Source organism: Rhinatrema bivittatum, chromosome 3 (genome assembly GCF_901001135.1).
Source record: "Rhinatrema bivittatum chromosome 3, aRhiBiv1.1, whole genome shotgun sequence".
Taxonomy (NCBI): Eukaryota; Metazoa; Chordata; class Amphibia; order Gymnophiona; family Rhinatrematidae; genus Rhinatrema; species Rhinatrema bivittatum.
The window spans coordinates 355,998,466-356,026,196 of record NC_042617.1 but is presented as its reverse complement, the minus strand read 5'-3'; the positions used below and the strand labels follow the sequence as shown (position 1 = coordinate 356,026,196).

The 27,731-nt window shown below is 43.6% G+C and overlaps 1 protein-coding gene across 3 annotated transcripts in view; it reads right to left on the bottom strand.

Moving 5' to 3' along the window:
• The window catches only part of MAP3K7 (mitogen-activated protein kinase kinase kinase 7), a 206,528-nt gene that overhangs the window by 103,159 nt on the left and 75,638 nt on the right, over positions 1–27,731 (bottom strand). For all 3 annotated transcript variants that reach the window (XR_003855623.1, XM_029595409.1, XM_029595408.1), the window contains exons 7-10: positions 18,056–18,184; positions 6,024–6,154; positions 5,372–5,453; positions 4,219–4,370 (exon numbers count right to left, since the gene is read on the bottom strand). Coding sequence is in view for 2 of the 3 variants with exons in the window: in XM_029595409.1 (XP_029451269.1) it covers positions 4,219–4,370; positions 5,372–5,453; positions 6,024–6,154; positions 18,056–18,184 (494 nt within the window). In the remaining variant the exon portion in view is untranslated. The remainder of the gene's footprint in view (positions 1–4,218; positions 4,371–5,371; positions 5,454–6,023; positions 6,155–18,055; positions 18,185–27,731) is intronic.

Genomic DNA, 27,731 nt, shown 5'->3' with positions numbered 1-27,731 from the left:
TATGGCCCCAACATACGTAGACAACTGACTGTTTCTTGAACCACAAATCTTGAACCACAAATCCTTTAACAGGCATGCAAATTCTAAAGTGTAATGTGCTCTATCATACTTAGGACCCACTGATCCGAAGTGACATTGGCCCAGTCCTCGAGAAAACATGTTAACCGACCTCTAATTCTTGGAATGGAAGAGGGGCCGGCCTCACTTCATTGGGTGGGTTTAGAACTGGATGCCCCCTGACCGGTACCATTTCTGGTCAGTCTCCTGTTTCGAAGGACTCATTACAAAACTGCTGCCTCCCGGCACCTCGTCTCTGACCTCCTGAAGGACGAGACTGCCTGGCATGCTGGTTTGACCAGAAACAAGCCTGTGCCAAAGAGAAACCTCTCCTGACCCTCGGCTTGTCCTCTGGCAGCTTGTGCTCTTTGGTCTCTCCGAGATGCTTCACAAGCACATCTAAGCTCTCTCCAAAAAGAAGCTTCCCCTTAAAGGGAAGCAATCCCAGCTGAGACTTAGACCAAACATCTGCAGATCAGTTCCTCAACCAAAGAAGCCTTCTAGCGGAGACAGCAGACATCATAGATAGAGAAGAAGTGTGTATGAGATCATACAAAGCATCCGCACCGTAGGCCTCCTCAACTTCCAGCTTCTTGGCCTGCTTTATGTCCTCCACGGACTGCGTCCTGATTGCAATTGCTGTAACCAGTGCAAACTGGCCCGGAGCATAAAACTACTACATACAACAGCGCGAATGCCTAACGCCGACACGTCAAATATCTTCTTGAGGTGTACCTCCAACTTCCTATCTTGAATATCTTTAAGCACCACCGATCTCGCCACCGGAATCGTTGTGTTCTTTGTCACCGCTGAAACTGAAGCATCAACCTTCGGCATCCGCAACAGATCTAGTGTCTTCCGCCAATGGATACAATTTCTCCATGGCTCTGTCAACCTTCAAACCTGTATCTGGAGTCTCCCACTCCCGAAGCACTAATTTCTTCACTGATTTGTGAAAGGGGAAGGCCTTCGCTGGTCCCCTTAAGCCCTCCATGACCGGATTCACTCCCTCATGGTCTGAATCAGCCTGCAGTTCTTTAATACCCAAAAGAGGATCCACGCCCGATGGATCTCCAGCCAGAGGATCACCATTCTCCAAGCTAAGTATCATCTGCATTCCCCAAATGCAACTGTTGCCCCAGCACTCTCCAAACTCTGGTTGCCCCACCAGATCGAGTCAATTAAGGCCTCTTAGCCAGAACTGGCTCCTGCAGGTCCACTGGCTTGTAAAAGTGACATTCAGTCGCTCTTCTAGCCAAAAATGTCTTGTGCATAAGAACAACAAAATCCAGGGAAAAAATCCCCTGGGTCTTCTGGATCCTGCTCCAGGTGGTCTTCCTCCTCTTCCCCAAGTAAAGGATCCCAGGACCCCCAGGGCTCTGAGGGTCTTCGATCTGCAGGTGATAGCGGTGAGGGCAGGGCAGCGTCTCCTTGCAGGCCCTTTCAGTTGTGGCAGCAAAAGAGGATAAAATGGCTGCCGTTCCCACTGAAATCGGGAAAAATTCGTCAGGCTGCTTGGCTCCCCTCGCACTTCCCAAGGAGTTTCACTGCCTATCGAGCCTTTTTTCGTGTTTCCCGAGCTGCCTTCTCCCCCGGAGATGCTGTGGGAGCAGGTGCCAATAAGAGAAAAGTTGCGTGCGTGTCTCTCCACCTGCTACACACCGCCCGCATTGCGGCATGGCTCTCTTTTTTTTTTTTTTTTACTGCTGCACCAGCCTGCCTGCAAAAAACTCTGCAAGAACTAGCCTCAACCGTGCGCGATGTCCCCGAAGTGGCACACTGCAAAGCCCAGCTAATGCACCCGACCGGCACTACAAACAAAATAAAAACTGAGAGGCCTTTTATATATAAAACTTTATACGAAAACAAAACTTCCCCGAGTGGCTGCAGGCTCCAGATGTCCACCTGTGGGAGGGAGAAGAGGGAACTGGCCCCACCAGTTATCTACCACCTCAGTGGGTCAAGGATCCAGACAGACCTAGGGGTTTCCAACCCCTCTCCCTCCCCAGCGCATCTGCTCCTCTACCTGAAAGGATGTCCCCACCATGCTCCTAAACACTGGCAACCACCCACCATCTCGGGTTCCTGCTTGCCTCTGGGGAAGTTTCCTGCCCGCAACCTTTCCCCTGGTGGTTTCTAGGGCCACTGGGACCCCACACAACACAAGGGTCTCACAGTTCCTAGAAAAACATCCACAGACAAAAAACACACAATATCAGGATCATTAGTCAGTACAAAACAGGCAGACCTAACAAACTAATAAGTTTATTAAGAAAAAGTGGGAACAATGAACGGATAAAAAATTTAAATTGCAAACAGAAACAGGTAAAACAACAAGGATTAAACAGAAGAAACTAGCTAAACACTTTTCATTACTCAATAGTGCCTGGGTAAAAAGGCTGCCCACAAATGCTGAACAGGGCCTCAGCACAGAGATCTGCTCCCTCTGTACTCCCAGCCAAGACTGGAGAATTGCAGAATCTTCAGGGAGAGTTCTCCGTCTCCAGGGCCAATCAGGGCACACAGTATTAACAGGGAGCTTTCTGGCCATTGGCAGTGCAGGATGTTTCAGTGTTATATGTACTCAGGGCTGCTGGGATGTGTATGCTGATCAAGCCACCTTCAGTCAAAGGAGCATCCAAAGCCTCTGCTTGAACTACAGTGCAGAGGTCAAAAAACACCTGCAGGCCAGCACAGAGGAAATGAGCTCTCTGGGGAAAAGTGTCACAGGGCAGAACAATAAACTACAAAGCATACAAAACCCCTCTTTCGCCAGAGGAAGTACCTAGATGACAATGCCACACCATATTTTTCTCAGGAAGTGATAACTGCTGCTTCAGTGTAACAACTACTCAGCAGTCAACGTTGTACACAAAGAATGGGTTTAAAATCAAACCACCCCCATCTTTCCAACAAAGTCAAAATTCCTCTCGATTTTGGAAGAGAAAAAACTAAGAGCCTTCTGCAACAAGAGCGTGTGACAAGTTTCTGATGTTTTCATGAAGTTCCCCTCCATTCTTCTGCAGTTTACCTACACAGACAGCCACCATTTGGTGAGGATGGAGGGGGCACTGCAGACAAACATGTTTTGTCTGGGATGATCAGATCACTAGAAATCTGGAAAACGAAAAGTTTCCTTACTTATATAAAAAGTATCTAATTGTATCATGGGATCGATGCACACGATATATGAGGGAAGGGTGGGCTGGTTTGCAAATGCATCAGAATTTGGATTTAAACAGCTGTGAAGAATCACACTGAAAAGATGATGGAGGTAGCACGGCACTACCTGGGGGTAAACAAAGGGCATCCTGCAGGTGTGAGTACTGGTGGAGGGTGGAGGCAGGAGGCTGAGATTTACAGTTTGAGTACTCGCAAAAGTTGAGACCGTTTTTCCCACACTACATCAGTCAAAAGTGACATAGGAAATGGGAGATGTGCAGCAAGCTCCGCATGAAAGCAAGGCTGTAAAGTTTGCCTGGGCCTACAAAATATTCAGCACACATCTGTAAACTTCTCTGACTATTGCACTGGTTAGAACATGGCAAATATCTGCCTAGAAATAATGCCCACATAGACAACAATGGGACACTGTTTGGTCTGTGCTAGTGAATAGGCAAACGATGTCCATGTGGGGGGGTGGCTGAGAATGGTTTCTACGTCTTCCAGACATTCTTCTGATTCAGGAATAATGGGCCTCTTGCCAGAGAAGCAGCTGCTACCCTATCAGGTTACTGAAGTCTTCGAGGTGATCCTGACGGTGAGGGAAGTCCTTTGTGCTGCGTGTAGCTGCTTTGCGATTTCCACACCCTATTTGCTCAGTCCTTTGGCTAAAATGTCCTTTTCATGTGCTCATGAAATCATACCGTGAACACTGTGCATGCCCCATGCTGACCTAGCACCCAGGATGCCTCCTGGCATGAGAGAGAGTTAAAAAATCACACTGCTTGGTGACCCACAACAGAAGGAACACATCCTGAGCTTCCAAGTCCACTTTGCATGTGCAGCGACTGAACATGTACACCAGTGGCTTTCACCAGTAAACCGAATAGGCAGGACACGCGGACAGCCTGAAAGCTCACACAGGAGATTTTCATCACACAGGAGACGAAGCACATGCGCGAAGAGAAGGAAAAGCCATGCTGGTGACAGCACGCTTACCGGCTGCTTGGGTTGGTTTTTGATGTGTTGCGTCAGCTTGGACTCTAGTCGTTTGATGGTGTCGTTTGTGGCATTTGGCTGGTAATCCCCCAGTTCAACGTTAATGTCGCTCTTGTTGCTTGTGTTGGTGGAAGTGATGTCTATGAATGAGCCTTTAAAACAATCAAGAAAAACAGAAACTGCATGTCACTACATCACACTCGGAGAAAACTATTTTCCCCTCCAGCCCGCAGCTCTCCTCATCCCTTTCCTTCCTCCCATCCCTCCCCACAAACCCTTAACCCATGGTCCTTTCTATCCTCTGCGCTTTCTAACCTTATCTCTTTTTTTTCCCCTTCAGCCCCTCCAACTCCCTCATCTCTTTTAATTTATTTGTATTTATTCTAAATCACGTATATCCCATGCACTTCAAAGCTGGAGGTGGGTTACATAAAAACATCCCCATTCTGCATTTATTTATAACATTTAGATTCCGCTCTCTCTCAGCAATACTGCCCGATGCCCGTCTCATCTCTCTTTCCTCCACTCTCTCAAATGTCTCACTTTTCTATTTTTTTTCTGCCGCTTTTTCTCATCAGTATGACTTTTCCCTGGTTCACAGTTTTCCCTCCCATCTATTTCCTTCCAGGTGCTCTTCCTCCATCTGATCTCGCAATATCCTGCTGTTTTCAAGCACAGCAGCACCAGCACACTTCTACCATCTGACAGGAAATGCAAAAATCAATGTCGTTCAGCTCATTTCCTTTGCTTGCCCTCAGAAGTCCACAAACCCCTCGTCAGCACCTTCAATAGGAACAAGTGGCAAAGTGATGCAGGATCAGAGACAAAGGGCTGATGACCAGCCAGGCCAGTTGACTTCCAGATAGTGGTGACCCCACCTGAAAATCAGCGAGCGCCAACCTCCATGACATATAACCTCTGTTATAGTGTGTGCGACACTGGCAATTACAACCACATCTCACTAACTATATGGCTTGGCTTATGTTTAAAAATAAATAAGCCCTGCTTGCTCACACATTTCTATGGCATATGTGCTTTAAGTTATTGGTATGTGTTTTAAACAGTCAGCGTGCCACTCCTTCCCCCATCTCATTTGCTTGTACTTAAGAATCAGCGAACTTCAGGGTTAATGCAATATGCATCTGTATCCTACCTGTGCTTGTGGCAGAATTGCTTTGGCCTTCATCTGAATACTGGCAAGGATACTGCAGAGATTCATCAGATCCAGGAAAGTACTACAGGAAAAAGAACCAGAGCTTACTGTTGAACATATCGTAGCGAAAAGCAACAGAAAAAGTATCCATATCTTGGTGCTGTGCCGTGTTTTACAGGTCATGACGCCAGCATCCGTCTTACTGGATGAAAAGCAAGATACTTTTGTCACAAAAAGCAGGCACATTCAATACTGACAAACTGCCTCATACTAATACAAAAAGCGCTCCTAAATAGTACAATACATAAGGTAATCTATTTTTTTTATAAAGCCCTCTCTTGTTTGGGTGACACTGACCCATGAAGGAAGTTCCCTCAGTGACAAATCCTCAGTGACAAATCCTCAGTGGCTCTCTGGCCAGTACAGTTAGCTGAAGTAGTGGTAACTGCCTCCCCCCTCCATTCTCAAGATCACCCTCGAACCTTGCCAGCTCTGTAGGGCAAAAGACTCAAATGCAAGTCTGCCACGCTACACTCATGCCATGGGGCCAGCTTGTAAAGCAGGTCTTGCAGGGATCACAAGGCCTTACAGAAGGCCAATTCTTTTAACAAAATACTAACTAACCAAATGAAAACAAACAAGAACAACCTACCCGCATTAAATGGGTCATTATCTTGACGATTTCCTCCATGGAGGGTCGCTGTGACGGGTCCTTCAGCCAGCAGCGGGTCATTAAGCTCTCAATAGGTTTAGGTAAATTTTTGATCAGTGGTGGTCGAGTACCTAGAAATAAAAATCAGGAACAAAGACTAAGGCCAGATGTACTAAGGGGATTTACCTATTTTGTATGTAAAGAGAAAAATGCTTAGCATATAAGAAGACCCTTAGTCAGTCATTTTCCCCTCTCTAACTGCGTGTGTCAATAAGACGATGCATGCTAAATAAACCATCCTAATTTCCAAAGTCTGATTAATGTACTTGTGGGTATACGGAAACTGTCTTTCATTTCATTTTCAAACATGGTCTCCTCAGCTTCATACTTAAATCCCGCTCCCTCAATCCCATCTTTAACTCCTCCTTTTCTTTCCTGCTACACCTCAGTTACCTTTCCTCATTCAGCTCTTAAACATGATGCACACTTGTACCCATGTCTTCATTTCCTTCTCATCCTCTCTGAAATATGACATTTGCACCAATCACTTCAATGAAACTACTCATCGAAATATTCAATGTGCCTTTTCTTATCCAAATGTGTTTCGACAACTCTTGTCCCTCAAATTCTGCTTTCAGCCTTTCCTTCTGCCAAAGTATGGGTGACTGAATGCTAAGCCAACTGAATGCTAAGCCAACATTTCTTTCAGATCAAACTTTAGGTGTCAAAGAAGCATCTCGTCTTTCTTCTTACTACCCCTACCCAATTCTACACCCTTTGCCTTCCTTCGCTGTGGTCCTTGAACTCAGTCAGATTGTCATATCTGACTCTTTCCTCTGCTTTTCCGCCTACATTCAAATCCCTTGAACAATTCTGCCGCTTTTGCCTCCATAAGTCAAAAACAAACACTTCCCTCTGCCCTTGGAACCAAAACCTGACCCTATGATAGCCTATCTTGCCTCACTTACTGCAACCTGTTCCTTACTAGCTCTCCCTCTTCAATTACTCTCATCTTCAATAGATGTAAAGTACTAGAACAAACTTCCAATTCTGATGCATCTTCCTCAGCTCGCTCTCTCTCTCTGCTGGCTTGCAAATGTCATCCATGTTAAGGTTTAAACTGCAGTTAAGTAATGAGGTTGAATTTTATTTTAAGTTAGCCAATAATTTACACAGTAACGACAGCAGAAAAGGACCAGATGGCCTATCCAGTCTACCCAGCAAGTTTCTTATGGTAGTATCTGCAGATGTGTGCAGTTACTACCCTTATTGTAAGGCTTGGGTGTAATATTTACAATCAATTAAAATCGAGCAACTATCAAACCTATAAATTACTGCTAGCAACTTTTTACTGGGTGAGGAGCCTCCTTGATAATTCAGACATTGCTGTTTGATGTTCTTTGCTTTGGGACTTGTTCATAGAAGCCATTCTGTGCTTTTTCTCTTATGTCTGCATGTCAGTACCCTTTATTGCTGTTCATGAGAGGTCTAGAATGGGAAAATGTGAATCGGTTATTTACTCTTTCGGATAATAGAAGGACTAGGGGGGGCACTCCATGAAGTTAGCATGTGGCACATTTAAAACTAATTGGAGAAAGTCATTTTTCACTCAACACAAACTCTGGAATTTGTTGCCAGGGGATGTAGTTAGTGCATTTAGTGTAGCTGGGTTTAAAAAAAGAATTGGATAAGTTCTTGGAGAAGTCCATTACCTGCTATTAATTAAATTGTCTTAGAAAATAGTCACTGCTATTACTAGCATCAATAGCATGGGATAGACTTAGTTTTTGGGTACTTGCCAGGTTCTTATGGCCTGGATTGGCCATTGTTGGAAACAGCATGCTGGGCTTGATAGACCCTTGGCCTGACGCAGTATGGCATGTTCTTATGTTCTTACATAATTTGAAAAAGGGATAGACCAAACTAACCAGCTTAATTTAGTTTTGTTACCAGAAATCAACAAATTTTTGCAGTCGGCATCAATGGCCTTTTATAAGCTTTGCTTACAATCTTATGAGAGTATCCCCGTTCAAAGAATCTTGATGACAGTGTTAAGAGATTGCTTTTTATATTCTTCTACCGATGTACATAACCTCCTTAAACATAGAAACTGTGCCACAGGAATATTATCTTTTAGGTGGCGTGGATGAAAACTCTCTGCATGGAAAATAGTATTTTGTCTGTTTCTTTCCTATAAATTATAGTATTAAGTTGGTATTTAGATTTATTAATAACTACATCCAAGAAAATAATGTTGTTGTATGTGAACTCAAATTTGAGATTACGATCTAAAGTGTTGAACTATAAAATGAACTCTTTCAACATTTATGACCCAGACCATATGACAAACATGTCGTCTATAAAACATTTCCACATTGCAATATGGTCTGCGAATTTAGAGGTGTAAATATATTTCTCCTTAAACTGCCACACATAAAGACAAGCTAGAGCTGGGGCTAGAGGAGACCCCATTGGTATACCTTTCACTTGCAGAAAGATTTGGCTCTCAAATCTGAAAAAAAGCTAAGTGTCAACACAATAGATGTAGAGAATGGCATTCCACTTAAATACAAAATCCTCTTTATTTGCAAAAAGCAATGGTTCTTTATTAATTCTCAATCCCCTAGGAATCCTTGACACAACAATATTTAGCTAAAATGGCTGCGTGCATCTCCATCCAATTCGGACCAATAAGGAACGGGCACCGCTAGTAGGGCATTGAACTAAGATGTACCGTTCAGAACAGGATGTTAACGTTTTTGTGGTTCACCAGATATTAAATAGACAGGGAATAGACATTAAAAAAAAAAAGGGATAATATATTATGAGCAGCGCTTTATTTCTGATTGGCACACATTTTGCCCCAAAGGGTTAAATCGTGAAACTGAATGACAGTCTTTAATAAAAGATCATCAGAGGTGAGCAGTTTTCCTCTTCTGTTAATTAACATCATGTAGAGTGGTTGTTTCGATTGATTCTATGGAGAAACTTTCTGATTGGGGGACATATATAGGACAGAGGAAATTCTTATGCGCAGCTGCGGCGTTTTCTGGCTCCCACAGCAGTGCAGGTGAGCATACAATGAGATTTAAACGTACAAGATATAAAAAGGCAAGTTTTCTCTTTCACTTACGGTGTTCATTTTAGTTTTACTATATGAGTATTCGAAGATTTAGTATATAATCTTTTATATGATTGTAGATGACTCGGGTTGATCTTGTTGGAGACAACTGCGATGCGAGCATGAACGATCGGTATTCCCCATGTTAGTCCTGAACCGCTGTCCGTTTGAAGTTATACCGTTAAGTTTAGTTGGTTGGTTTGCAGTTGTGTAGTGAGGAGAGGCAAAAATTCTTTTATTAAGACTGAATGAAATATATGTGGTTATGAGGTTTGAGTAAAATCTTTTATTAAATCTTGGTTTTACCATTTGTAGATACTCATCTAGAGGATGTGAGTTGATAATTTAAGGCCATGCCGGCAGGAAAGTCATAGTGTGAAGGACGGGGAATTGAAACATTGGAATAGAGTAGGATGAGTATTCACAAGACTGAGCTCCAACACGCGATACATCGTATATGGGTGTTAAAAGAATTTTTCATACACCTCCTGAAGAAGCCTAGTGCAGAAGAAACAAACAGGATCCTACTTTGTAGGGACAATTGTTATGAAGTGGGAATTTAATTAATTTTTCTATATAATTTTTTGGATAATTTATACTGTTTTAAAATATTTTTAATCTAATAAGTGATGACAACTTATGTGTAATATAGTATACCTGTTTGGTTGTGTAGAGCAGGCTCAGATAAGTTAGTGCTAGTATTGTGATTTATTACATATGTATGATACCTTGTGATATATGTTGATGTAATTAGTCAGTATCCATTCTGTATTAGGTATTACATTTGTTATTGCACTTTGCACCTTTATGCACTTAATAGTTTGTTGACTTGAATACATTTTTTCTATCCATATTTTAATAAAGAGTTTTTGTAATATTCAGTATACTAAAAATTGTTTAAATCTTGCATTTCAGCAAGAGGGATTCCTTCAGTGTTTAGTATAGTAGATATATTAGAATCCACCATTTGTACCCTCATGTGATTATCTATATTTGTCTGTGGCAGGAAAGAGGATGCAAAGTGAGAAATTCAGATCATACATTATAAGTCTTTAAAACTAGAGGGCGGGGTTGACAGGAGGTGGTCAATGAAATTGGTAGGTCACCCCCAAGCAATACAGACAGTGGGAGGAGAAAATAATCAGGTTAAAAAAAAAAAAATAAATCAGAAAAGTTGGCTAGAAAGAGCAGCAAACCAAGGGAGAAAAATTGGAAAACTATGACCACAAAAGCTGGTTTTCCAGGCAATAAAATCCCAGACCTGCAGGCCCTAATGGTGGAGGCAGACTTGGACATTGTTGCTGTTAGAGAAACCTGGTTCACAGATTCCTATGATTGGGATATGGCCATCCCGGGCTATAACTTAAGGAAGGACAGAGAGGACATAAAAGGGGGAGACGTAGATCTTTATGTCAAAAACAATATCCAAGTAATGGAATTGCAAGGGGTGTGGGACAGGGAAGAAGCATTATGGACCGACCTAAAAAAGAAAATGTTTCCATTTTTACTGTTGTGGTCTATAGGCCTCTGACGCAAACAGAAGAACTGGACAGAGATCTGATCGAAGACAATCCAAAAGGTGAGAAACAAGTGAAAAGTGTTGCTCACAGGAGATTTTAATCTGCCAGATGTGCACTAGAGTATCCCTTCTGCGGAATCTACAAGACATAGAGAGATAGGGAATGCCCTTCAAGGAGCTCTTCTCAAACAACTGGTCATGGAACCCACAAGGAACGGTACGATACGTGACCGAGTGCTCAGTAATGGAAATAGTCCCTAATGATCACCTGAGCACTAGTGATCATCGCAAATAGGATACAGAGACGTCACACCAAAACCCACGTTTTGAATTTCAAAAATAAGGACTTAGTCAAAATGGGGATGTACCTGGAGGAAGAACTAAAAGACTGGGATAAAATGGGTAAGGTGGAACAAAAGTGGGCCAAATTAAAAGGAACTATTACAAAAGCAAAAAATCTATATGCTAGAAAAGTACACAAAAGTAAGAGAAAAAAGAAACCAATCTGGTTCTCAAAGGAGATGGCTAAAAAAAATAAAGGCAAAAAGAACAGTGTTCAAAAAGTATAAAGGATCCCAAAAAGAAGAACACAGGGAAAAATACCTGGTAAAACTGATAGAGAAATGGCAGAACTATTAAACACATACTTCAGTTTGGTGGTCACTAAAGAAGACCCTGGAGGAGGACCACTACTGGCTGACAAGACAATAGATGGGAGTGGGACAGATGCAACTCCATTTACAGAAGATAATGTATGGAAATAGCAAGGAAAATTGAAAGTGGACAAGGCCATGGGGCCAGATAAGGAACATCCCAGGACACTAAGGGAGGTCAGAGATGTGCTGGTGGATGCACTGAAAGACCTGTTCAATAGATCCCTGGAAATGGGAGTATTGCCGCAAGATTGGACAAGAGCAGCGTAGTAGCAGAGAGGAGGTTGGAAACTACATATTGGTTAGCTTCACCTCGGTGGAGGGAAATTAATGAAGAATTGGATCAAAAAAAGAGCAATCTATGTAATTTACTTGGATTTCAGCAAGGCTCTTGATATGGTCTTGCATAGGAGATTCATAAACAAAATGAGAATCTTGGAAGTGGGCACTAAGGTAGTAGAGTGGATTACAAACTGTTTGCCTGACAGGAGGCAACATATAATGGTAAATGGAACCTACTCTGAAGAGAGAACATTGTTAAGCAGAGTGCCACAAGGATTGGTTTTGGGACTGGTTCTGTTCAATATTTTTGTGAGTGACACTGCAGCACGGATTGAAGGTAAAGTTTGCCCATTTGTGGATGATACTAAGATCTGCAACAGAAGAACATGCCTGAAGGAACAGAAAGAAATGATTTAAGAATGCTTGAAGAGTGATTGAAGATTTGGCAGCAAAGATGTGCAGTGTTATACATCTAGGGTGCAGTAATCCAAAAGAGCTGTATGTGATGGGAGAAGGAAGACTAATATGCATGGACTGGGAGATATTGTTTTGGTAATCTGAAGGCAGTGAATCAATGTGACAAGATGGTAGCTAAAACCAGAAGGATGCTGGGCTGCATAGAGAGAGGAATAACCAGTAAGAAAAAGGAGGTGATAATGCCCTTGTACAGGTCCTTGGTGAGGCCTCATCTAGAGAACTGTGTTCAGTTCTGGAGCCCCAATTTCAAAAAGGATACAGACAGGATGGAGGCGATCCAGAGAAGGGTGACCAAAATAGTGTGGGGTCTGTATCGAAAGACTTATGAGGAGAGGCTGAAAGATCTAAATATGTAAACCCTGGAAAAAAGGAGATTCAGGAGAAATATGATACAGACCTACAGATATCTGAAAATTTTTAATGATGCACAAATGTCTAACCTTTTCTGTTGGAAAGAAAACTGTAGAACTAGAGGTCATTCTTTCTAGAGTTTCATCTCATGACTCAGAACAAACATCAGAAATATTTCTTCATGGTGGATGCCTGGGATGCCCTTCCGGAAGAGGTGGCAAGGACAAAAATGGTATACGAATTCAGAAGAGCATGGGATAAATACTGCAGATCCCTAAAGACTAGAAGTTGGAAATGAAGAATAGAGTGCATGGGAGTAACCAGCACAGAATGGCGGGTACTACCTTTAACAGAAGGCATGGGGATTACTACCCTTAACCAATTATCCTTGATGCTTTTGACAAAATTGCAACATCGCTCTCCGCTTCAGTGGAGGGAAAAGGAGAACTGGATTCAGATGCCAGACAACACTGGGCCCTGACTTTTACGGTCTGGGGTACTGATATGCAGACATTAGGGAAAAAGCACAGGACTGTTTCTACAGCCAAGTCCAAAAGCAAAGCACGTTCAAGCAGCTGCTTACCCTGTAAAAATGTTGCTATCTGTAATTTTGTTATGGGGTAAACAGTTGCATTGTTCTGATTGTAAATATTACTACCTTTAAGTGGGGGTAACCCGCACGAAGTGGCAGCTACTACCCTTAACGAATATATGGGGGTAACTTGCACGGAACAGCAGTCACGACCATAAGAATATTGCTAAGCAGACTGGATGGCCTATTTGATCTTTTTCTGCTGTCATTACTATGTTACTAGATGGGGATCTTTTAGTTACCAGAGCCTCCTGTTATGGAATTCTTTGCCTCACTTTCTCCACAAACTTAGAATATAAGTCCTCCGGTGGAGAGATCGGCTCCGGTTGTTTCTCTGCCGGATCAGGAGTACCCCGTAGAGGATCCTGGTGAAGTGGAAGGCTGCGGGGGAAAACATCCCCAGGAGGAGAAGTTGGTAGAGGTTGGCCGGGAGAAGGATCTGGACTGAGGCTGTCTTGCGGCGATGGAGGGGCTACTAGAGGTATTTCGGCTGGACGCTTCCCTTGGTGGTAAGGAACTGAGTGAGTATAAGGGAAATCTGAGACATTGCCTAAGAGGCCAAGGTGTCCTGAGGGCTCGGCATAGGCTGTCTTTGAGCATTGCTGGGTAGCGGCCTAGGTTCTCTGGCAGCAGCGCTGGGAGGTACTGCAGCCAACAGGATTTCCATGTCTAGACCTCTAGGTGAGAGAGGGTCCGCAGGAGGCCACTTGTGCTTCTTATGCAAAGGTTCTGGAGGCCTTATTTTTTCTTGTTGTGAGGCAGTGGACAGGCCAGAATAGACCCTGGATGAGGCCGAGGAACTATGCGAGGCGGCTAGAGAAGGCGCCACACCTGAGTCCACTACTAGGAGTGGGGAAGGTTCCCTGGGCTGTTTGTGCTCTGATGAGTGCTTCTTGGGCGTCTCTGTGACAGTGTGCGTCGAGGGCGTTGGCGCTGATTTGCTTCGATGTATCGTTGATGTCTTATGCTTTGATCCTGAAGCATGCGGTTGGCTCCCCGTGTCGGACATGCATTGGGGACCCAACGGTACTCGACGCAGATGGCATCTTTGGTGCCGTCGATGCGCCTCCTGTGTTAGCGCCATTGGAGCTTGCTTCGGCACCAGCCCGGACAAACCAGGAGGCCCTACCGAGGAGGCTCGGCAATGCGTCGACTCTTTGGAGGCCCGGGTGGGTCCCGGGGAGGACAGAGGTGCATCTTCAGAAGGAGCAAATGATCTTGATGCCGCTTCACGAAATTTGGCGATCTTGGCAGCCCTCTGTCGCTGGGCTCGGGGGGGGGGGGGGGGGGGAAATAGGTCCGCAGTCCCTGCAGGTCGCCTGGTCGTGATCCAGTCCGAGGCAGATGTAGCATCTGGTGTGCCCGTCAGTCACCGACATGATTTTGCCATATTGGCAAAACATGAAGCCCGGTGGCCGTGGCATTTCGTTGAAACAGCGAAGAAAAAATACTTTTTCCTTTTTTTTTCCTGTCAGAAGAAGAGTTCCGAGGAGAAGAAGAGCTCCGCATTCAGTCAGGCGCGCAGAAAAAAAACAGACTGAGGGGGATGGGGGAAATGCGGGAGGATCCAAGCAGGTACACTACATTGAAAGACTCAGTGTTCTAAGAGAGCTTTGCCACCTAGCCGCCTGGAGGACATCCCAGACAGCATGGCTAATTCATGCTGCTTACCTACGGGAAAAGCCAGCTGCAGTAAATTCAGAAATAGCCCTAAGCCTTGGTTATTTCAACAGGCTTTCTGTTATGATTTGTGGGTATGTGGGCCCTTGGCCCGAGGTGCAAGTTGTTACTACCTGTGGGAAAGACCCCCACAGGTCTGCACCGTCAGAAGGCGAGGTCAGAGACAGCGGAGAGCTTTGGCTGAGGCAATAGAGAGATCCCGCGGTACCAGGAGAGGGCTCCCGTGAGAGTAGACTGAAGGCAATACCTGGGCAGGGACCCCAAGGGAAGGGATGCCAGACAGACCGCAGAGCGGGGGGCGTGAGGCTTGACCAATCAGGAGGTACTCCGGAGGGCAACCCCGAAGGGAGGAGCTGCACAGAATAGGATGATGATGTAATGCCGTAGGCCAGCCCACAGGACAAGGAAGCCTGAGCTGAGCCTCTAGTGATGACATAGCACCACCTCATGGAGCGGGGAAGTGTAGGCAGTCCCAATGTCGTTCATAGGCGCAACCCCGAGGAGAGGGGAAGCGCACATATCCCAGGGAAGCTGGAAAGCACTATCCTGAGGAGCGGGGAAGCTCTGGCAATCACTGTAATACAAAGGAGCGGTCCCGAGGAGCGGGAGGCACGGCCAGTACTGTTCAGGATGCGGGCGCAACCCCGAGGAGCGGGGAAGTCCCTTAGTTGAACTCACGAATAGTTGAGGAGTCCCAGAGGTAGTCCTGAAGAATGGGAGGCCTTGCAGGTTAAAACCCAGGAGACGCGGAGCCAGCCCGAGGAGCGGGGTAGGCAAGGAGAATGAGTCCCCGATGCGTGCACTGGCCCCCAAGAAGCAGGTACCAGACAGAGTTCAAGTCCAAGGCACGAAGTGTAGTCTCAGGAACACGAAGCAGTAGTCGAAGATGTACGGAACTTGTTGCCAAGTCGGCTAGCTGAGGGCAAAGGTGGCGTTTAAATACACCGGTCTGATGTCATCAACTGGAGACGGCCCCGAGGTTCCCGAGGAGGCTAGAAAGGAGGGCCCGGTGGCGCGCACGCACGCCTAGGTAGGCCCAAAGTCGTGGAAGATGGTGGCGGTGTTCCTCGGGGAACGCGGCGATAAAAGCTGGCCCGAGCAGCGAGCAGCCCCGGGAAGGGCAGGAGAGCAGTGCAGGAAGTAAGTACACGCGGTCGCAGCTATCTGCAACCGACGGTCACAACACTTTCTATTCCAGATAGTTTTAAGCTGCATGCTTTATCATAAGTCTGTGGCGAGGGACTGACTGTGTGTTTTTTATTTTAGCTTTATATTCATTTATTTGGGATTGTGTGTTTAGAGGATTTGTTTTATTTTTTTATGTTACTTGTTATACTTAAGTGATCTGGTTCTATGATTTTATGTAGATCACTGATTTTTCATGGAAAAGCGGCATATTAAATTCAATAAACAAAACTAAAATATCTCTTGGCATTGCTATGTTCATTTACCCTGTTGACATCATACATTGGATGGTAAAACTGTAGAGAAGGGGCCTAATGCCCTCTTCATATGCTAGCTTTGTTGTGCTCTTTGCATGTGTACTGTTTTGGTTCCTTTCTCCAGTTCATCACTCTGTACATTAACGATGCTCTATAAATAGTCATAAAAGCAGATTGCGCAATCAAAAAACATTTTCATTTTAAAATGTCTATTTTTATCAATTCCTTCACTCAAATGAGTAATTATTTTTGCTGTGTTTTCTCAGACTGGCTCGTATCACATTGACATTTCAGACAGAGATCTATATCTGCAGAAGGGAGATCGGGAAATAGGATTTACTTGCAAAAGTGTATCAGAAGGTTTGAAAGCATAGTTTTTTTTAAAGCACCTCCCTCTTCCTTCAAGTGGGTCTCCCCCCCCCCTTTTAAAAGAAAGGAGATTTGAAGAACAGTGCAATGGCATGGAGTTTCTTTGACTTTTACTACGTATTGTAAGTTGCCACTGACCATGCTCCTCTAGTTGGATGATCTGTTTACATATGGAACCTAACTAGCCCAGACTCATTGTGGGTCCTCTTGCAGAGAGTCAACTCACCAATGCCCCAGGGATGACTTATCTGGTTGTCACGCCCAGCAGTCAAAATGTAAACAGACTGGCAGGAAGAGTGCAAATCAAAGCAATTTGCAAATAAATAGTCAAACTTCAGAACACCACAAAAAATTGGGCATATTACAGTGCTCCTGGGCTCTCTTTTTCTAAGAAATGGAGGCCTGTTTTAATGAGAAAGATACTTTAAATTCATAACAGTTGGCTACCAAGGGAGAAAATTGGCTAGAATGGAAAAGAGACGGCCTTGGAAAGCTGCAGAGGGAAAAAGAGCATATGCTCTTTCCTCTCCTAGACATTCTCCTCCTGTTCCTTCCTCCACAAAATGGGACTTTTATTTTATTCTCTAAAACATTTTAATGCTGAGGTTAAAAGCAATATTGGCTGCCTGCAACAGTGTTCCAAAAATGACATATATCTAATACGTATGAGGAAAAAAACCCCCTCAGGTTAATGAAAAGTAAAAAAGCAGTAACGAACAGCACAAGAAAGGCTAGTATCAACAAATCGCTCTCCCGAGTCTCTTGATCATGTTCAGCTAAAGCAAGGAGATGACGCCTCAGTGGGGTTCATTAACACAAACTGTCAGGCAAGTATAAAAATTTTATACCAATACAACCTAATAGGCATTTACTGAGGTTCGGCATGAGGTTTAGCAGGAAAATGGAATGATTTCATAAACAAAAAGGCTAAACCCAATGTATGCTTACTCTGTCTCAAAATGATGAGGCTTGAAAAGCAATAAAAAATATATAGATAAGAGTAAAAGGTACTGCAGGTTGTTTAAAAATGTTTTGACAATTATATGATAAATAGTACAGTAGTCATTGTCATTTTGAATCTTCCTGGTGATGGTGGTGGTTTTCTGTAGGAAGATGTGAAAAAGAGACAAGCTAAAACTGCACGAAGTAGGACACTCTCACCACTCCTTGACTAACGAGGTGCAATGAGACAACAGGCAACAAAAGTATGATAGGATCTGGAAATGGGGTGAAAAAAAAAAGTATCGGGCTTTATGATTCTCATTGCAAACTCCATTAGCCCTTGGATACTGTGAGGTCTATCCCATTACAATCATAGACCGCAAAAGATTCTTCAAAATTAACGTGTGTGTGTGTGGGGGGGGGAGGAATGACAGCATCCTCAATAAATCCAATAACCAGGAATCTTTTCAGTGTGCTGTTATAGAATTAACCCCCATCCATGGGAAAATCCCAGATAACGATTTGTCAGCCCATACTGACCGAACGCTGCTTCATGTTCTTTTGTACAACTGTGTTTTCAAATGGAGTCCTGCTGTTGGCTTACCATTATGAACAGCCCACATTATTCGAAATGCAGGCCCTCCAATCTCATCAAAAGGTTTCCTGCGAGTTATCACTTCCCAAAGGATAATACCCCAGCTGAATACATCACATTTTTCACTGTAGTTGCTACCTGGGGGAGGGAAAGAAATCACAAGTGTAAGTATTGGGCCTTTCTGTAAGAGAATGTACATAAACACAGGCAATTGACTCTGAGTCCCCGTCAGTATCCAACCAAGCATTTTATGCTATCCTCATGGATTGTGTCTACTTGACGTGCCCCCCTCCGAGTGTCCATGACCTCTTACACAGACCTACAACCACAAGGATGATAAAGAAGGTGGAAGCAAGCTCCTTGGGAGAAGAGAGTGAATAGTCACTGTACAAAGACAACATCTAGAGGCCGGATATAGGAGGGCTCTGGAAGAGCGATCGCTGCCATGACTGGGTTAAGTGAGTTAGGAGAGCCCATAAAATAAGGGGAAAGATCCCTGGATAGCTGCTAATAAAGGCTTATGGCACCAGCCCCCAGGCCTAGTCCTGACCAAGCTGGAAGCCTAAAGTAACAGGAGGAAAATACTCGGTTGAGAGAACCTGCCCCGCCAAAAAAGAACGTGGGCAGCAAAATCAAAAAACAACAAGTGAGCAGCAGAAGCAACTTACATGTACGTAGCATCTTCTAATAAATAAGAACCTCGCACATTTTTCATTTACAGAGCAGCAGAAACAGAAGCAGCAGCTCCGGGACAGAAGGCCCAATATTGAACTTGGCACTTACACCAGACAACAGCTTAGAAGGCAATGGCAACAATAACACAATCATGACAGATGCAACTTGTCTCCTCCTCCCAGCCCCATTTAACACCCACCTCCCTACCCCCATTTCCCAGCTGGACCTGCTTAAAAAACTCTATGACACACTGCTATTCAAGAAACAAGATCCTTTACTGGATGGATATGGTCACAGCATAGGTCAACTGAATACGACAAACCAATCACTGAATAAAAACAGACAGATACACCATCTAACTTCTCAAATACCCATAGGGTGGCCACGCTCTCGCCTGGAGAGGGAGAGAGACTCTATAATACCAGCTGTACTCAAAGGGAGAGCCTGTATTACAGGGTTAGAAGAGGATGTGTCATAGCAACATAAGAACACAGATGTTAACAACAAATGGTCCAGCAAGTCTGCCCAGCAATTTCCTTATGGTAGTAACGACCGCTTTTGTGCAGGTTACCCCCAGGTTTCGGTTAAGGGCAGTAACTGTCGCTCTGGGCAGTTTACCACAAGTCTTATGTTATGGCTAGTAATATTTACAATCAAAACCAAGCAACTGTCAAACCCATAACAAAATTACTGCCAGCAACATTTTTACAGAGTGCACAGCCTTCCTGATAATTCATACAATGCCGCTGCCTGAACTTATGTCTGCGAATCAGTACCAGAGACTGTAAAAATCAGGGCCCGTGTTGGTGGTCAACTGAATCCAATTCCTCCTCCCCCCACCCTCCCACTGCTGTCAAAGCGGAGAGTGATGTTGCGTCAAAAGCATCAAGAATTATTGGTTAAGGGTAGTAATTCCTTGCCTTCTGTAAGGGTAGTAATTGCTGCTCCGTGATGGTTCCCCCCCATGCTTATCAGTTGCTAAGACCATAAAATTTGGGGCCCTCATTGGTTGTTGTCTGAATCCAACTCCTCTTTTCGGAGAGCAATGTTGCAGTTGCATCAAAAGTATCGAGGCTTAATCATTAAGGGTAGTAACCGCTGCCCCAGCAAGTTACCCCCATGCTCCTTTTCTTCATTTCCATCCTCTAGCCTTTAGGGATCCCCAGTGTTTACCCCATGCCCCTTTGAATTCTTTGACTGTTTCCATCTTCACCACCTCCTCCGGAAGGGCATTCCAGGCATCCACCACCTGCTCCATGAAGAAACATTTTCTGGTGTTGGTTCTGAATCATCCCCCCTGGAGTTTCATTTCATGACCTCTAGTTCTACTGATTTCTTTCCAAATGAAAAGGTTTGAAGTTCTTGCATCATTAAAACCTTTCAGGTACCTTAAGGTCTTTATCATATCTCCCCTACACCTACTCTCTTCCTGGATATACATATTTGGATCCTTCAACCTCTCCTCATAAGTCTTCCGATACTGACTCCATACGCTATTTTGATCTCCTTTCTCTGGACTGCCTCCATCCTGTCTCTGTCCCTGTCCCTTCTGAGATATGGTCTCAACACAGTTCTTCAGGTGAGGCTTCATTAAGGACCTGCCCAAGGGCATTATCACCTTTTTTCTAACTGATTAGTCCTCTCTCTATGTAGCCCAACATTCTTCTGACTTTAGCTATCGCCTTGTTACATTTCTTTGCTGCCTTCAGATCACCTGACACTATTACCCCAGGATCCCTCTTTTGGTCCATACAAATCAGTCTTTCACCCTACATCAGATACATGCATCACTAATTACAGTATGAATGGTTTGCAAAACTCAGAAATAAATTCTCATGTGCCCAATTTATAAAAACCTTTGAAGAGACTGCATGAGATGAGTAATTAGAACAGCAATAGTTTTGCTTGTAAACAGAAAATAGCTTTACAAATAGTGACCATAAAAGTACAACTGCTGCGTTAAGAAAAACAGAAACTATGATGCCTGGAGGAATATAAGAGTTAAGGACATGTAAACAGCTACTCACTGGGCCAACATTACTAAATCCGATGATACAATCTTAAATGCCCCAATCTGAACTAAAGATTGGCTACATGGCCAGAAAGTCAGAGATGCAGGGTGACCACAGGTCAATGCATGGGAACCTGGAACCTACACAAGACAAAATAATAAGGGCGACCAAAATGATAAATGGCTTGGAACGGCTCACCTATGACGAAAGGCTAAAGAGGTTAGGGCTGTTCAATTTGTAGAAGAAATAGCTGAGGTGGGGGATATGACAGAGATCTACGAAATCATGAAAGAATGAACAGGTAAATTTAAATCCGTTATTTACTCTCTCAGATAATAGAAGGACTAGGGGGCACTCCATGAAGTTAGCAAGTAGCTTTTTTTTAAAACAAATTGAAGAACATTCTTTTTCACTCAACGCATAATTAAGCTCTAGAATTCATTGCCAGAGGATGTGGTTAGTGCAGTTAGTGTACCTGGGTTTAAAAAAGGTTTGGATAAGTTCCTAAAGGAGAAGTCCCATAAACTGCTACTAATCAATAATGAATAGTAGCTTTGGATCTATTTAATGTTTGGGTACTTGCCAGGTACTTGTGGCTTTGATTGGCCACTGCTAGACACAGAATGTTGGGCTTGATAAACCCTTGGTTTGACCCAGTATGGCATATCTTATATTCTTATAACAGTGGAACCAACAGCTGAGACAAAGAGAGGATAGGTCTCTTATGATTACTAGTAACAGAGCAAGGGGTTAACATATGACTACAGACATAATGATACAACCACATGGAATAGCTGCACGCAGATGAGTAATGGCCCAATTCTAATAGACGTGAAACACTTTCTCCACAAAAAGAGTATATTAGGTGCAGAGATACCCTTTCCTTTAAAATTACCAAAGGCCACCAAGGAGACAGACTTCAACAACAAGACTCAAATAGATGTTACCCTACAAATCTCAAGAGGAAGTGATGCCAGATCCCTTCAAAACTAAACTCATTTCCCAATCAAGGAGACCTCACACAGAGGAGAACCTGTATTCTTGACTCCTCAGAGGAAAGTATCTAATTTGAGAGAGTAGTAAGGACGCTTCTGTGACTGTGTTTCTTGCAGCAAGCTAGAGCCAGTCTCTGATCTCCATGAGATTTGTGAGTTATGCCTTCATCCCAGTCTCCTCTGGTGGAAAGGTAAAATTGAAGGAATGGACCTCTCAAAGGGAAATATTGTCTCCTTCTGAAAACTGACCTTGCAGAGGCTCATAACTCTCAGGTCCGCTATGTGTTCTCTTTGGCACAGCCGAAGGCTGTAACCCCTAACATTAAGCATCCTTACTACGTAGCCTGGTTCTCTTATCAGCCAAGGTTGTAAAGGAATTGATGGGATCTTCTAGGGAAGAATCCTCTGACTAGCCAAATTTATAGAAAAAACGGTACAGAAACAACTAGTGGAACACCTTGATAACAATAACTTACTATATCCGTCACAACATGGATTTCGCAAACACTACAGTACCAAAATACTACTCCTCTCACTTACAGACAACATCCTAAGAGGTTTTGACAGTGGAAAACAATACATTCTAATAATGTTAGACTTATCACCAGCCTTTGACACAGTAAACCATAACACTCTACTAAAAAGACTAGAAGAGATTGGACTACACAACGAAACAATAAACTGGTTCAGCTCATATCTAAAAAATAGGTTCTTTCAACACACTATCAGACAAATTCAATCTTGAAACAGGTGTACCGCAGGGATCAGCCTTGTCCGCAACCCTTTTTAACATATACATGCTTCCATTATGCCATCTACTAGCAGGATTAGGAATCATACATTACATCTATGCAGATGATATTCAATTAATTCTACCAATTGATGACACAATAGAAAAAAACATTAAACCTAGCTAACATGTACCTAGACATCATAAAACAACTATTAAACCGAATGGAACTAGTGATCAATATTGAAAAAACGGAATTTCTACACTTAGAAAGAAAAAATATCGAAATTATTCAAACCCCAATTATACTAAAAAACAACCAGAAAATAGAACTAGTGGAAAAAGTAAGGAACCTTGGAATAATAATGGACCCCGAAATTAATCTAAAACAACACATACTGCTAAAAGTAAAAGAAGGCTATGCTAAACTCATGATCCTCAGAAAACTTAAACCGTTACTAACTCCTGCAGATTTCAGAACAGTGCTTCAGGCACTAGTTTTTGCCAGTACCGATTACTGTAATGCACTTTTTCTAGGACTCCCAACTACAACAATAAGACAACTTATTGTCGATGTAATGCATTCAATGTAATGCATTCGTTTATGCTTTTCTCGTTTCGCTGTAAACCGATCTAATATGTATTTTTGCACATGAATGTCGGTATATAAAAGTTCCAAATAAATAAATAACTTCAAATTCTACAAAACACAGCAGTGAGAATACTAACTGGAAAAAGAAGAAGAGACCATATAACAAACTCTGGCCGAACTTCACTGGCTACCCATAGAACAAAGAATAAAATACAAAGCACTATGCACCAAACTAATACATGATGAAAAAGCGGACCGGCTAAACACTGCACTATGGGTATACATACCACACAGGAACCTTCGTTCAGCAAACAAAGCTCTCTTAACCATTCCCTCAGTCAAGACAGCGAGACTAACCCAGGTAAGAGAAAGGGCATTGTCTTTAGCAAGACCCACACTCTGGAACACAATGCCTTTGGAGATCAGATTACAGAGAGACCCCAAAACATCTAAAGACATGGCTTTTTAAACAAGCCTTTTATAAAGAGACCGGAGAATAGAAAATACACTGGAATAAACAGAAGAGCATCGGCACACAGCACTATTCTCATAAATGTGCATTACAATATTTTAACAAATTGAGTACACAATGAATGTAATAATATAATACAGTAAATGTGATTTTTTATGACCTGTAAAAGTACCTTCTAGGTACACCTGGCCAAAACCTACATCACTAAACATTTGTACGTATTTTTATGATTTAATGTAACCGAAACTTAATGGCACCTGTTAGAATGTACTATAGTAAGCTTACTCCAAACTTACTTATGTGCCTACATGTAAACCGTTGCGATAGTATATAACTTAGCGACGGTATAGAAAAGACTTTAATTAAATAAATAAATAAAGGGTGAAGGAACACCCCTGCTTGCACCTTCAGAATTCAGTCCAGGGAATGTCCAGGCTTCCGATGGAAACGCATGTTGGATGCCCGACATGGTTCTACCAGGATATTCAAATCCCTTGGTTCCTGCTTTCCTTTTTCAGCTGAAAAAATAGCTCATCTTGGAACTTCAAGGGACTGTTCTGAAATCCATTCATGGAAGCACACCACCTGATCCCTAGTAAGGCTAAGGCTACTTATGCTGGTCCTTACACTTCAGGGTCTCAAAAGTGTCAGCTCAAAACTTTCATCTGTACGATGACAGTGTTGACCATGTGAGCTGCTGCTAGGTCTTGCAGGGGAACTCTGTTCTACACCAAATCTGACTTACAAGGATATTCGTTCATATCAGCTAATGGTGTTACACTGACTGCAGTCGCCTTCTGAGCTAGAAACCATGATTTCTGGAATGCTAGATGGCTGGCTCTGCCCAGACCTGTACCCTTTGGTTTTCTACTAGGCTTCCAGTCCCTGCTTCGGCAGTCCCAGATTACAACTCCCCTCTTAATCTATAAGGCTCATGCCTACGGCATGAAAGATCCATTCCTTGCAGGAGGTAGCTGTGATAAAACAACCTGTTCAGGCTTCTTATAACCTCCCTAGGCAGAAGTCTTGCAGTCCTGGGCTACTGAATATCACTCTGAGAGGAGAATTAATTTAGTGGGATGTATATGGGTTTATACTTAATGTACTACATTCAGGTCCATTGCCATGGGTGGAGGGGAGCCTCTGAGCATCCAGGAATATGAGATCCCCCTACAGATTGTCTCCCATTGCTCCTTCAAGAGTTGAAGTACATCACATCCTGGAATTAAGGGTCACCAGCTCCGACGTCCTGCATAGCCTCCCTGCTGGGGTATTATCCCCCCTTCTGAGGAGGCACAGCTACTTCCTTCTACTTGTCCATGGCCGGTCTGAAAACAAGGGAAGCGAAACTGAACTCTATGGCAGGAAGGAGATTGGCACCAATGGTGCACCAACCAGGCACAGAATATGGAACAAAAACATAACATAAGCATTCTTATACTGGGTCAGATCAAGGGTCCATGAAGCCTAGTATCCTGCTTCCTACAGTGGCTAATCGATTCACAAGAACCTAGCAGGATTCCAAACAGTAGACAGATAGCATGTTACTAACCCAGGGATAAGTAGTGGCTTTCTCTACATCTATCTGGTTAATAAGAGTTTATGGACTTCTCCAGGTACTTGTTCAAACCTTTTTTAAACCCAGCTAAGCTAGTTGCCTTTACTACATCCTCTGACAATTAATTCCAGAGCTTAATTGTGCATTCAGTGAAATTTTACTTTGATTTGTTTTAAATGTGCTACTTACTAACTTCATGGAGTGTCCCTTAATTTTTGTAAGGGTAAATAATAGATACACATTTACCCATTCTATTCCACTCATGATTTTACAGATCTCTATCATATCCTCCCTCAGTCTTCTTTCTCCAAGCTGAACAGCCCTAACCTCTTTAGTCTTTCCTCATAGGGAAGCTGTTCCATCCCCTTTATCATTTTGGTTGCCCTTCTCTGTACCTTTTCTAGTTCAGCTATATCTTTTTGAGATATGGTGACCAGAGCTGCATACAATTCAGGTGTGGTTTCACCATGAAGCAATATTATGACATCCTCCATTTTACTCTCCATTCCTTTCCTAATAATTCCTACTATTTTGTTTGCTTTCTTGGACTGCCACCACACACTAAGCTAAGGATTTCAAAGTGTTGTCTACGATGATGTCTAGATCCTTTTCCTGGGTTGTAACTCCTAATATGGAACCTAACGTCGTATAACTGCACTGTGGGTTACTTGTTTCCATGTGCATCACTTTGCACTTGTCCACATTAAATTTCATCTACCATATGGATGCTTAATCTCCCAATCTTGCAAGATCTATCTGCAATTTCTCACAATCAGCTGGCGATTTCACAATTCGTAATAATTTTGTCTCATTTGCAAATGTGATCATCTCACTCATCGTTACCTTTTTCAGATCATTTATAAATATCAAAAAGCATTGGTCCCAGTAGAGATCTCTGAGGCACAAAACTGTTTACCTTTCTCCACTGAGAAAATGGACCATTTATTCAGTGTTAGGAACAAAAGTAGGCGATCTAGGCTTTTACCTTGACCCTGAGCTTAGTATCCAACAACATATCTCACAGAAAGTACAGGAAGGATACTATAAATTATTGGTGCTTAGATGGTTAAACCACTTCTTAACCAAACAGACTTTCGAACAGTGCTCCAGGTTTTGGTATTTACGATTATAGATTACACCCAGTACGAAGTCGAGGAAATCTTGGATTCCAGGAAAGTTAAGAACCAAAACTAGTACTGAATTTCTTGGAAGAACTTTGGCCCCAAAGAGAATTCCTGGGAGCCAGCCTCTAACGTCTCCAACAAGCCCAAGCCCAGAAAATTGGGGAGGGGGCTTTGGAAGAGGGTTCTGTTACTTTTGGCAGCTCATGGGATGGCCCCGTTAGAAGCCGCATTCACTCCAGATACCACTGGCTTATTTCCGCAACATGAAAGTTGCCAAGGGAGCACCGCCAAGCTTGGTGTACCTGGACGCCACCATCTTCCTGCTCTGACCTGAGGCCCCCTTACACATGTGCCCATGGTACGCATAGAGACTTAAAAGGCCAACGGTAGGAAGAGCCGTTGTAGTGCCCTGTGATGACTTCACTGGCTCTCCCTATATAAAGCTTCCCAAGATGATTCCATGACGTCTCAGCAACAGGTCTCCTGCTTACTGCTATGTGTGTTGTTCCTGCGGTCAGCTGTTCCTTTGCTGCAGCATCCTCTGTTCCAATGTCCTTCGTCCAGTCTTGCCTTGCCCAGCCAGTCTCGCTCAGCCTCGTCTCCTCCTTCCAGTCTTGTCCAGTGTCCCTTTGTGTGCCTTCGTCCACCTCTGGCCTGATCTCCTGGTACTGGCCTCTTACCTTAGACCTGACCACATTTGCCTGCCTCCTGGACCTGACCTTACTTACCTGCAGCCTGGATCTGACCTCTTGCATTGGACCTGACCTCGCTTGTCTGCTGCCTGTCCCGACCCTTGGCCTGTTCATGGTATCTCCAATCTGCTGACCCCAGGATGCCCTTGGACACTTGCTCTCACTACCACCCTAGGGACCCCACCTAAGTTCTGCCGGCCACCAGAACCCAAGGGCTCAACCTGCGGGGGAAGGCGGCTGATATAGATGAATTTTCAGTCTGTCCCACTTCAAGGTGCATTTGCCAGCTGTCGGTGTAGGTCTCATAGGTTTGCCTTTGAGGTGGCATTAACTACGCCACAGCACTAAGGGCTCACTCCCATGCCACTCATCACACAGGCTAAGCCTTCCTGATCCTTTAGGACTGGAACCACCGCCTTTTAAGTTGAGGAGCCTTTCCAGAGTTGACTTTACTGCCTCCCTCTTCCTGTTGGAATGACATGGTGAAACCATAAAAGCACCGGAAACAGGACAAAAGAATTTCAGGGAATAGCTTGTTGAACAATATCTAGGACCCACTGATCCAACATAATTGAGCCCATCTTTGGTAAGAAAAGGTGGAGACCTATTTCTGGGACCGGAGATGGAGACCTCAATTCCTCATTGTGTGTTTCGAGAGGAACCAAAGGAGCTGTCCTTATCTCCTTTTTTTGACCGAAAGGTCATGCTTCTAGACTAGGTCATGCATCTTTGACTAGAAGAGCGCCATACCTTTTAAAATCTCCAAGAATCCTGAATAGTGTGGGAGAAAAATTATGACACAGTGCTTTGGCCTTGTTCTTAGGAAGCCTGGGCA